The 13226-nt window shown below is 42.0% G+C and overlaps 1 protein-coding gene across 1 annotated transcript in view; it reads right to left on the bottom strand.

Moving 5' to 3' along the window:
• Nucleotides 1–13226, bottom strand: part of LOC311110845 (zinc transporter 6-like) — a gene marked incomplete at its 5' end in the record, with an annotated part of 72243 nt that overhangs the window by 29772 nt on the left and 29245 nt on the right. Inside the window, 3 exons of the mRNA XM_084153437.1 lie at nucleotides 5173–5267; nucleotides 6056–6091; nucleotides 11780–11860. Coding sequence (XP_084009563.1) covers nucleotides 5173–5267; nucleotides 6056–6091; nucleotides 11780–11860 — 212 coding nt within the window. The remainder of the gene's footprint in view (nucleotides 1–5172; nucleotides 5268–6055; nucleotides 6092–11779; nucleotides 11861–13226) is intronic.

The raw sequence follows: 13226 nt of genomic DNA, 5'->3' as shown, positions 1-13226 counted from the left end.
CATTCCAGAGAACGCGTTTCCACTGCTCCAGAGTCCAATGGCGGCGAGCTTTACACCACTCCAGCCGATGCTTGGCATTGCGCATGGTGATCTTAGGCAGTTTGGAAGTCGTTAGTGAGTGCTACAACCGAGGACAGACGATTTTTACGTGCTTCAGCGCTCAGCGGTCCCGTTCTGTGAGCTTGTGTGGCCTATCACTTGGCGGCTGAGCCGTTGTTGCTCCTAGATGTTTACACTTCACAATAACACTTACAGTTGACCGGGGCAGCTCTAGCAGGGAAGAAATTTGACGAACTGACTTGTTAGAAAGGTGGCATCCCTATGACGGTGCCACGTTGAAAGTCACTGAGCTCTTCAGTACGGGCCATTCTACTGCCAATGTTTGTCTATGGAGATTGCATGGCAGTGTTCTCGATTTTATTCACCTGTCAGCAACGGGTGTGGCTGAACTAGCCGAATCCACTAATTTGAAGGGGTGTCCACATACTTCTGTATATATAGTGCATATTTAAGTTACCAATTACCTCCATCAACTTCATTACATCAGGAGGATCAAACTGAAGCAGAGAAGGGAAATGTCCCTTAACGTAATCCAGGGGATTTCCATCAGTTTTCTCTATTTTCTTTGACAGAGAGGAACCCACATTCACAAAAGAGTTATTAAATTCACATGAAATAACATCAGGATCACTATAGGTCTTATTTCCAACAATAAATTGAGACTGAATAGTTGTAGATGCCTTTCTCTTATTTCAACAGCTGATTGATGATTTTCCAAGTAGAATTTATATTTAAGGATTCTTGGAATTTGTTAGTAAAATATATATTTTTAGATATCCGAAGTACGTGAGTAAATTTGTTCTTATACTTTTTGTAATTTGCAGAATTCAGGGGATTTGTGAGAAACTTTTTATACAACTTGTTTTTTTAACTGAGGATTTTTTTAGACCGGTTGTAAACCATGGTTTCCAGAACCCATCTGCTGCTTTCTTATGTGGTTTAACGAAGAGAAAGCAGATGTGAAATACAGAATTGAAAGATGAGTCTGGTAAGCAGACTGATTATAAAAATTCCCATGAAATACCAATCAACATCTTAAAGCGCTCAAAATTACTTCTGTTAAATATTCTACCTTTTAATGCTACTAATCATTTCCATGTGTTCATTTTCAGCTGCCAAAGAGAAGTGGAAAATTAGAAAGTGGTCAGAAATGTCAGTATAAAGTATACCTGTATTAGCCACATTATTCAAAGAATTTGTAAAACTATTATCAATAAAGGGTGGCAGATGAACTGGTCACTCTTGTGGGCTTATAGATGAGGGGATACCGATAGCTGGAGTATAAAGTATTCAAAAAGTCAGACGTCAGTGAGTGGTTCTCACTTTTAAATACATTTATATTGTCATCACCCAATAGAAAAACACTATCTTCATTAATAATCAAACCCAAGGTTGACGCAAGGATATCAATGAAACTACCAATGTCAGAATAGGGTGGCCGACAGATGCATCCAATAACCACTTTTTCACCACCAAAAAATTAACAGGACAGAATTTCTATGAAAAGAGATTCAACATCAATGTCATTAGATGTAAGTGCGAGGTCCTCTCTTACAAAGAATTGAAAACATTTATGAACAAAAATGGACACTCCTCCCACTCGAGGTTCTACAGTGCAGAACAGCATTATAAGGAGACGTCATAAAGCATGGCTGTCTCTTCAGTCAACCATGTTTCTGAAAAGGGCAACACTGGAACATTCATGACTGAGAGAAGACAGATAATGAACAAGGTGGTCATGATGTTTAGGAAGACTGCGAACATTCAAATGAAAGGTAGAAAATAAGCTTGTCTTGGAATTAGATAAACTGCTATACAGGTTGTTAAACTGCTTATCATTATAGTAGTCACAAATTATAGACTCATCTCTGGTAAATTTCAGTACATTTTAATCTGGATCAACATAATAATTATATTTATAGTTCGCTTCATTAATATCTAATCTTTAATATTAAAGACCATGTTATCAGGGTTGATATCCTACCCAACTAAGAGATACACAGTCGGAATCATCCAGAGAATGGTACGGAAACATAGAAGTACATGGCTCACATGTCCAATATAACCATACATTTGTGTTAGTTTTATCAATAGTGGTGCACTTCCTATGAAATGCACATTGACAGTCCACATAACACCACTGAAGACTTCAGAGGGTTATGACATTTAGAGCAATGTGTGTTTTTGGTCATGAGGTGAAACACATGAACAAAGTAGAATAAATAAATAGGTCTGTGTGTGTATGTGCGTGTTTGTCAAATAATTTGACTAGAGCGGAGTCACTTGAACGACCAGCTGATCATACTTCAGGTATATGATGTTGCCTTTTTTTAGTTCTTCAATAAGTTGTGGCAGCGGTTCCTTTCTTTTGAGGCATACCTTTTTGGAGAAGTCTTCATTGATGAAGATTTTGGTTCCCTTCAGGCACTTGGCTCTCCTGAGAATCTCATTGTCTTTGAACCTGAGCAGTTTCACCACTATAGATCTGGGCCGTCCATCGGGGAAGAAAGTGACATTCCTATGCGGCCTCTCCATCTCCATGAGTTTAGGGTCCAGTTTGAGTTGATCTACCAGGAGTTCCTTGGCCTTGACTTCTGTGTCATGCCAAGTTTCAGTCTTTACGTCCTCAATTCCATCGTTTAAAATGTTAATGCACCTCAATTGGTTTTCGAGGTAGTCTCCTTTGGAAGAGTGCTTGTCAAGTGTTGTTTGGAAAATTGCGAAATCCTCAGACATGGTTTTGAATGTGGTCTGGCTGGTGACATTCACTCCCTTTAGCTCCTCCACCTCTGACTGATTAAATTCCAAACTGTGTTTAAATTCCATTACATCCTTAAACAGATCATCAACCCTTTTGTTGGTAGAATCCATAAAGATTGCAGGAAGGACTTAGTTATTTTCCTGCAGAACTATTACATCTTTATAGAACTATTTTTGTTGATCGAGTAGTTAATGGAGTGTAGTGCTTGATACGTATTCCTCTTCCGCATTGAGCTTTGCTACATTTTTCTGTCTAGTATTAGCCATGCTACAAGCTTGTTGTGAGCTAAAATGAGTTTGCAAACACAACCCATACCCCGCCTTCCAAAAACAAGCTCCGCCAGTGAAATGGCAAACCTACACAAGCAACACACACTTAATCACACATGCACCAGCACAATAAACAGTGAGAAAGTGGAAAACTTTCTCACTGTATGGATCCTGGCTGCACTTCACTAAACGAGCAGGAGATTATCAACTTGCAAGTTAGTGCTGTGGATACAAGCAGAATGCGGGGCAGTAAGTCAAAACACCGGTCAAAGATGCATGGGAGAGACAGTGGTAGGAGCATTCGCTTACCCACGGAATGAACCCAAGATAGTTCAGCTGCATCATTTACACTTGGAGCATATTAAGCCCAGTTGGCAGAACAAGCAAGGTGGTGGGCAAAGCCAATCACAAGCTAGCAAGATTCTATTGGTGCGTTTTAGCATGTATTTGCATATTTCCGTTAGGGAACGGTTACACTGATGTGAGCGTGTGCAAGAACTCAATTCACCCTTACATTCCTTATAAACAACGCAATTTTTTGAAACGTTGGCAAAGTGTTAAGTCCACAAAATGTAGTGCACTGTGTTCGTAACAGATTGTAGTTTTGTGAACAGAAAACAGAGAATGTTTCATCCTGCTCCATCTTCTAGCTCTCCCTGCCACTGGACTTCCTCTCATCACTATATCTGCTGGTGTGTGAACGTTCCAACCGGATTCAAGATTTGACCCCATGTGACATGTCGGAGTTTCCCCTTTTGTCTGTGATCTAAAAGGTGCACACTAATATGACAATCATCATCAGTCATTGTGTACTACATCACTATCACTCAACACAACCTGCCCAAACACAGGAAGAAATCCTTCCAAACCCAGCAGAGGATTGGTGGATGCACAAGCAGAGCCATTCAGAGCGCTCCTCTGTGGCACGTGACTGGGTGACAGACAGGCCGACTGAGAAGACTGCCAATTCGTCCATGATCTAAGCACGTCTCGTGTCGTAATGTTCCTCGAGCAGATTAAGTAATTCTAAGGCAAGGCGAATGAGGACGACAAGACAGCCGTAGTGCTCCTAATCTAGCATACTGCTCCACTAAAGACCTTAATTACATAAGATAGCAAAGCCATTTAGCCTTTCTAAGAGGCCATGGAACAAATACACACCATCTGCACCGATCAAAAACATTGGGCAAATCGGCGCGGACACGAATACAGAAAAGGCCATAGGCGAAGGGGACAGTGTCAACATTTTGCTTCTGTGTCGTAAACATTGGGCTCAAAACAAACAAACAAAGACAGAAAGGTCAGCTTTCTACGCTGCCCTCTACTAGGTAGAGTGCTGACTGCGTGATCTACAGGGGTTGTGTTTCCCTCCCGTCTCCCTCCATTCATTCATTCACGCAGGCTCTCTTCCATGGCCATCCTCATCTCTTTCTCTGGCCTTACTGTCTCCCTCCCATCTCTCCTCTCTCTCTAACAAACTGATTTTTTTCTCAGAATACTGGTTGTATTTTGAGCTAGAGTAGAGACGGTGCTAATGACGTGCACAGGGCTGTGTGTGTACATTATGAAAAGTCTCATTGGATTTCAGTCAGACTGATGTAGGGGGTCAACTAGTGTAGGGGCTGGATTGTCCTAGAGTCCATAAATGTGTCAATGACGATTTACTAACTAACAGTGAGAGATGACAGCTTGGGCCCTGCTTAGTGAATCACTGCAGCCACAGACAGGCATTGCGCAGCGCCAGCCCCCCTGCTGGCAGCTCAGGGGAATAACAACCAGTCTGCAGCAGACAGCCACGTACAGCAGGACCAGGCACAGTGGGGCGGCACAATGGCTACTAGGACTGCCATGTACTACAGACAGAATTGACTATCAATGACTGTGTGGAATCCATTACTGACAAACACAGCTGAAAACAAGACCTAATACTATCCCAAAATGCACTACAAGAATTATGCTTTATAATTGACATACTGTAATATCGTCAACCTCTTTTTCCATACAGTAAGTTAGTATAGCAGTTTATTATTACCGCCGACATACTAGGCAGTGACTGGTGAGGACAGTCACGAGTTGACCTACCTTCTGAGACGTAGACAAAGGGCTTGTTCTTCACAGAGAGAAGAGTTAGCAGGTTGAAGAACAGCGCTACAAAGGTCCCCACCAACAGACGACCCCTGCACACACACACACAGAGTACCATTATCAGTACAAAAGAGACGCAGGCTTGTAACACATTGATGTCAAACATAGCACACTCTCCATGGTTTGTACAGTCGTCTCCAAGTACTAGGCTAATTACTGTGCACACAATCAAGTTAAGAGTAATATTATTGCTAAAATCAAGTTGGAATACATGACACTTCCACAATGAAGTTAAAGAAGTGAATTGTGATGGAAAACAAACACGTGTAAACGTGTCCAAAACACAAATATCAAAACATCCAAATAGAGACAATCCATTTAAAAAAAACACAAAAACAATCAACTGAGGCAGATTTGAATGCTGAGGGAAGTCAGTGGGTACTGCATTGGAAATGGATGTTCTCCACTAGATTAAATGTTGTGGTACCTGGACCATGTGATGTCTTGTCTGGCTAACACCTGCTGCCCAGCAGTGAAAATAATACTTGTGGTTTTAGTGATAGTGCACTCCAATGTTCCACTGCTTTAAAATGTAATCTCATCAACGGAGACAGGTTTAAGTCGGTCTTGTTTTCATCAAACTACTAATCTTTGTTTCATAATGGCGATTCAGGATGTTGCGGCTGTGGCGAGTGATGGCAACATGATTAGCTGAAAATCCCATTGTTTTCAGTTTAGAGGGATGAGAGCGACGGTAGGCTAAGACTGTCTGGACCAGACCTGCCTGTGATGTTTCTTCGGGCTGCTGTTCTCCCTGGAGTGTGTGTGTGTGTGGAACAGGGGTGTTTGAGCAAGTGTGTTTAGACCGCGGCCTACTTACGTGTGCACCTCCGGCTGCTCCACAAATCTCTCCACACTGACAAAATAACAGAAGGGAAGAAAAACAGTGTCACATAGAAACATGGGGCAATATGGGACAAGTTAATAAACAACAAAAGGTACCACGTGACCTGACCAGGGAACCCTCTGTTGGGCTGTTGTTCTAGTACAAGGGGACTTCCTATACCAGGGAACCCTCTGTTCGGCTGTTGTTATAGTACAAGGGGACTTCCTATACCAGTTGACTGTGCCTTTAAACAGCTTGGAAAATTCCAGAAAATTATGTCATGGCTTTAGAAGCTTCTGATAGGCTAATTGACATCATTTGAGTCAATTGGACGTGTACCTGTGGATGTATTTCAAGGCCTACCTTCAAACTCAGTGCCTCTTTGCTTGACATCATGGGAAAATCAAAAGAAATCAGCCAAGACCTCAGAAAGAAAATTGTAGACCTCCACAAGTCTGGTTCATCCTTGGGAGACATTTCCAAACACCTGAAGGTACCACATTCATCTGTACAAACAATAGTATGCAAGTATAAACACCATGGGACCACGCAGCCGTCATACCGCTCAGGAAGGAGACACGTTCTGTCTCCTAGAGATTAAAGTACTTTGGTGCGAAAAGTGCAAATCAATCCCAGAACAACAGAAAAGGACCTTGTGAAGATTCTGGAGGAAACAGATACAAAATTATCTATATCCACAGTAAAACGAGTCCTATATCGACATAACCTGAAAGGCCACTCAGCAAGGAAGAAGCCACTGCTCCAAAACCGCCATAAAAAATCCAGACTATGGTTTGCAACTGCACATGGGGACAAAGATCATACTTTTTGGAGAAATGTCCTCTGGTCTGATGAAACAAACACAGAACTGTTTGGCCATAATGACCATTGTTATGTTTGGAGGAAAAAGGCGGTCGCTTGCAAGCCGAAGAACACCATCCCAACCATGAAGCACGGGGGTGGCAGCATCATGCTGTGGGGGTGCTTTGCTGCAGGAGGGACTGGTGCACTTCACAAAATAGATGGCATCATGAGGAAGGAAAATGATGTGGATATATTGAAGCAACATCTCAAGACATCAGTCAGGAAGTTAAAGCTTGGTCGCAAATGGGTCTTCCAAATGGACAATGACCCCAAGCATACTTCCAAAGTTGTGGCAAAATGGCTTAAGGACAACAAAGTCAAGGTATTGGAGTGGCCATCACAAAGCTCTGACCTCAATCCTATAGAACATTTGTGGGCAGAACTAAAAAAGCGTGTGCGAGCAAGGAGGCCTACAAACCTGACTCAGTTACACCAGCTCTGTCAGGAGGAATGGGACAAAATTCACCCAACTTATTGTGGGAAGCTACGCAAAACTTTTGACCCAAGTTAAACAATTTAAAGGCAATGCTACCAAATACTAATTGAGTGTATGTAAACTTCTGACCCACTGGGAATGTGATGAAAGAAGTAAAAGCTGAAATAAATCATTCTCTCTACTATTATTCTGACATTTCACATTCTTAAAATAAAGTGGTGATCCTAACTGACCTAAGACAGGGAATTTTTACTAAGATTAAATGTCAGGAATTGTGATAAACTGAGTTTAAATGTATTTGGCTAAGGTGTATGTAAACTTCTTCAACTGTATATGGACACTGTTTTGTGGTAAAAAATAAGGGGTTAAATATACAGTGGGGGAAAAAAGTATTTAGTCAGCCACCAATTGTGCAAGTTCTCCCACTTAAAAAGATGAGAGGCCTGTAATTGAGACAAATATATTTTTTTCTCTCCAGAAAATCACATTGTAGGATTTTTTATGAATTTATTTGCAAATTATAGTGGGAAATAAGTATTTGGTCACCTACAAACAAGCAAGATTTCTGGCTCTCACAGACCTGTAACTTCTTCTTTAAGAGGCTCCTCTGTCCTCCACTCGTTACCTGTATTAATGGCACCTGTTTGAACTTGTTATCAGTATAAAAGACACCTGTCCACAACCTCAAACAGTCTCACTCCAAACTCCACTATGGCCAAGACCATAGAGCTGTCAAAGGACACCAGAAACAAAATTGTAGACCTGCACCAGGCTGGGAAGACTGAATCTGCAATAGGTAAGCAGCTTGGTTTGAAGAAATCAACTGTGGGAGCAATTATTAGGAAATGGAAGACATACAAGACCACTGAAAATCTCCCTCGATCTGGGGCTCCACGCAAGATCTCACCCCGTGGGGTCAAAATGATCACAAGAACGGTGAGCAAAAATCCCAGAACCACACGGGGGGACCTAGTGAATGACCTGCAGAGAGCTGGGACCAAAGTAACAAACCCTACCATCAGTAACACACTACGCCGCCAGGGACTCAAATCCTGCAGTGCCAGACGTGTCCCCCTGCTTAAGCCAGTACATGTCCAGGCCCGTCTGAAGTTTGCTAGAGTGCATTTGGATGATCCAGAAGAGGATTGGGAGAATGTCATATGGTCAGATGAAACCAAAATATAACTTTTTGGTAAAAACTCAACTCGTCGTGTTTGGAGGACAAAGAATGCTGAGTTGCATCCAAAGAACACCATACCTACTGTGAAGCATGGGGGTGGAAACATCATGCTTTGGGGCTGTTTTTCTGCAAAGGGACCAGGACGACTGAACCGTGTAAAGGAAAGAATGAATGGGGCCATGTATCGTGAGATTTTGAGTGAAAACCTCCTTCCATCAGCAAGGGCATTGAAGATGAAACGTGGCTGGGTCTTTCAGCATGACAATGATCCCAAACACACCGCCCGGGCAACGAAGGAGTGGCTTCGTAAGAAGCATTTAAAGGTACTGGAGTGGCCTAGCCAGTCTCCAGATCTCAACCCCATAGAAAATCTTTGGAGGGAGTTGAAAGTCCGTGTTGCCCAGCGACAGCCCCAAAACATCACTGCTCTAGAGGAGATCTGCATGGAGGAATGGGCCAAAATACCAGCAACAGTGTGTGAAAACCTTGTGAAGACTTACAGAAAACATTTGACCTGTGTCATTGCCAACAAAGGGTATATAACAAAGTATTGAGAAACTTTTGTTATTGACCAAATACTTATTTTCCACCATAATTTGCAAATAAACTCATTAAAAATCATACAATATGATTTTCTGGATTTCTTTTCTCATTTTGTCTGTCATAGTTGACGTGTACCTATGATGAAAATTACAGGCCTCTCTCATCTTTTTAAGTGGGAGAACTTGCACAATTGGTGGCTGACTAAATACTTTTTTCCCACCACTGTATATATATATATTCCTGATCTTTCTTATACCTCTTAGATATAGGACAGACACTTTAGAACAAACTTCCTTTCATGTCTTGTTATTTTTTTTGGGGGGGGGGGGACGACGACGAAGACAATCTATTGTTCCATGTAGTGAATCTGTAATTCAATGCGTTTGTATGGGCTAAATGCAGCAAGGCCCCCCAAAAATTTAACATTTTTTTACATATATATTTTTATACTTCAAGAGGTATTCAAAATCAAATAGCTAAATGATCCTTGGTATGACCTTCTTAAATTCCATACACAGTGCATTTGGAAAGTATTCAGACCCCTTTTTCCACATTTTGTTACATTACAGCCTCATTCTAAAATTGAATAAATAGTTTTTCTCATCAATCTACACACAATAAAACATAACTGTTTTTATTTTTTGCAAATGTATAAAAAAATAAAACTGAAATATGACATTTACATAAGTATTCAGACCCTTTACTCAGTACTTTGTTGAAGCACCTTTGGAAGGCATTACAGCCTCGATTCTTCTTGGGTAGGACGCTACAAGCCTGGCACACTTGTATTTAGGGAGTTTCTCCCATTCTTCTCCGCAGATCCTCTCAAGCTCTGTCAGGTTGGATGGGGAGCGTCACTGCACAGCTATTTTTAGGTCTCTCCAGAGATGTTTGATTGGGTTAAAGTCCGGGATCTGGCTGGGCCATTCAAGGACATTCAGAGACTTGTCCCGAAGCCACTCCTGCATTATCTTAGCTGTGTGCTTAGAGTCGTTGTCCTGTTGGAAGGTAAAACTTAGCCCCAGTCTGAGGTCCTGAGCGCTCTGGAGCAGGTTTTCATCAAGGATCTCTCTGTACTTTGCTCCGGTCACATTTTCCTCTATCCTGAATAGACTCCCAGTCCCTGCCACTGAAAAATATCCTCACAGCATGATGCTGCCGCCACCATGCTTCACCGTAGGGATGGTGCCAGGTTTCCTCCAGACGTGACACTTGGCATTCAGGCCAAAGAGTTCAATTTTGGTTTCATCAAACCAGAGAATCTTGTTTCTCATGGTCTGAGAGTCTTTAGGTGCCTTTTGGCAAACTCCAAGCGGGTTGTCATGTGCCTTTTACTGAGGAGTGGCTTCCGTCTGGCCACTCTACCATAAAGGCCTGATTGGTGGAGTTCTGCAGAGATAGTTGTCCTTCTAGAAAGTTATCCCATCTCCACAGAGGAACTCTGGAGCTCTGTCAGAGTGACCATCAGGTTCTTGGTCACCTCCCTGACCAAGGCCCTTCTCCCCCAATTGCTCAGTTTGGCCGGGCGGCCAGCTCTAGGAAGAGTGTTGGTGGTTCCAAACTTCTTCCATTTAAGAATGATGGAGGCCACTGTGTTCTTGGGGACCTTCAATGCTGCAGACTTTTTTGGTACCCTTCACTAGATCTATGCCTCGACACAATCCTGTCACTGAGCTCTACGGACAATTCCTTTGACCTCATGGCTTGGTTTTTGCTCTGACATGCACTGTCAACTTTGGGCCCTTATATAGACAGGTGTGTGTGCCTTTCCAAATCATGTCCAATCAATTGAATTTACCACAGGTGGACTCCAAGTTGTAGAAACATCTCAATGATGATCAATGGAAACAGGATGCACCTGAGCTCAATTTTGAGGCTTATTGCAAAGGGTCTGAATACTTATGTAAATAAGGTATGTTTTTAATTTTTTTATACAATTGCAATAATTTCTAAAAACCTGTTTTTGCTTTGTCATTATGGGGTATTGTGCGTAGATTGAGGGTTTTTATTTAATCAATTTTAGAATACGGCTGTAACGTAACAAAATGTGGAAAAAGTAAAGGGGTCTGAATGCTTTCTGAATGCACTGTAGCTTAGTAGAACCCTCTCCCGGGTTAGTCGGGGTTTAGACCCTTATGGGTTAAGTAACCTTCTGTCTTATGTAACCATACTAATTTGAGTGTTCCCCCCCGTTTCTCTCTCTCTGAATGACGGAAGCCTTGTTACACACGTGCTTGACATGTTGTTTGGCAGTCATGTGCAAGAGACGGTGTAACGTCATCTCTCCCCTCCCCTGCCAGAGACATGACCGCTAGATAAACCCTGCCTTCTCTAATGGGTGCTTCAGGTTGAGTTGTGGACATAGGCAGGAACAAACATTCCCACAGTGCTGAAATCTCTCTCTCTCTCTGAACACACTGCGCTAGCCCAACATAGGACACACATGGTTGATGTACTAGTTGCCACCGAGTGAATAAGGGGTAGTGTGTGTCGTCATCAGCACTCCCCCTCCTAAAACCCTCCCCTGCCTGAGCCGTGACCGCTGGATAAACCCTGGCCCTGGTCGCCTTGGCTCGAGGTGTGGGCTTAGGTTGGCACAGGCAGACATTCCCACAGCGCTGAAATATTCAGTAGCCCCCGTCCCCCACCCCATCCCCTGTGTCCCAAAACAGGGGTCAACCCTAGTTCCACCTACCTCTCCTTCAGAATGAACAGAGCACCCAGCTGCACCAGCACCGTGGAGGCAAACACAGCCAGGACCTCCAGCCGCTTAAACCTGGTGGAACACACACACGAGCAATCAAGCAAACGAACATAACTGAAAATACACGACTGACATCAGAGATCATGTGCTTTGTAACATGCATTTTCATTTGAGCTACTGAGACTACCAAGATGCTAGAAAAGAGATCAAAAAAATAAAATAAAATATTTGTCACTGTCGTCTCATGGTGTCTGATATGAAAAAGCAGGAGTTTTGAGACTGAGTGATATGATGCACAGCACAATTCCCTGTGTCCGTTCTGTAAGCATGAATGAAAATCCTACTGTATCCAGAACACAGAAAGTGTAACACAAAACATTTCCATAATCACTTCAAATTGCTCATCACTAGTGTGGAACAGATATGGTGCCATACATTGTAGAAGAGAGTAGTGTATAAAAAGGTACACTTAAGTCTAGCAATAAGAACAGTTTCCATCTGTAAATGTACATATTTTGGTAATGTCCTTATCCCATGTCAATGTTTAGTAACATTCTGTACTGGGCAAGCTGGATAGACAGAAGGGTTATGGAGAGTTGCTCCAGTTGAAATGAGACAATCTGTCCAGTGGCTGACCCATTGTACTGGCCCAGTGTGCATATTAGGGCCAAGTCAAGCTGATAAGCAGCTTTCTATGCAACCACCACTGCTCAACAGCCTAAGGTCAAAGAAAACAAGCAAACACATAGCCCTATTCCATAGAACCCTACCCGATAAAAACAGCTTGCATGGTGTGTCAACAAATGCTGTGTGTATGAGATGATGTAGGGACAACACACACACACAAACAGGCTACACCGTACCGCGACTGTAGTCATGGGAAAACAAACACACACGGCCATCAACACAGGTCAGGGGCTTAACCTCTAGAGTCTAACCCGAGGGGGCGGTTCTACTAAGCTAACATATGGAATTGTTTTAAGATGGTCTTACCAATGATCATTTAGATATTTGATTTAGAGTTTAGGACACCTTTAGGTATAAAAAATATATATAAAAAATGTATTTGATAAAACATAGAATTTTAGCTTACTGCTATTAGCCCATAGAAACATATTGAATAACAGATTCATACATGGAAAAACATGTAAATCACACACCTTGACTTTTCCCACATTTTTTTGTGTTACAAAGTGGGATTAAAATGGATTTAATTGTAATTTTTTGTCAACGATCTACACAAAATACTCTATCAAAGTGGAAGAAAAATTAACATTTCTTTTTTTACTAATGGAAAATAAAATAAAAAATATATTTTGATTAGATACAGTGGGGAAAAAAAAGTATTTAGTCAGCCACCAATTGTGCAAGTTCTCCCACTTAAAAAGATGAGAGAAGATAATTTTCATCATAGGTACACGTCAACTATGACAGACAA

The sequence above is a fragment of the Coregonus lavaretus genome (assembly GCF_964263955.1).
Source record: "Coregonus lavaretus genome assembly, chromosome: 36".
Classification (NCBI taxonomy): Eukaryota; Metazoa; Chordata; class Actinopteri; order Salmoniformes; family Salmonidae; genus Coregonus; species Coregonus lavaretus.
Note: the sequence above shows the minus strand (reverse complement) of the source record. Positions and strands in the feature narration are given on the sequence as shown.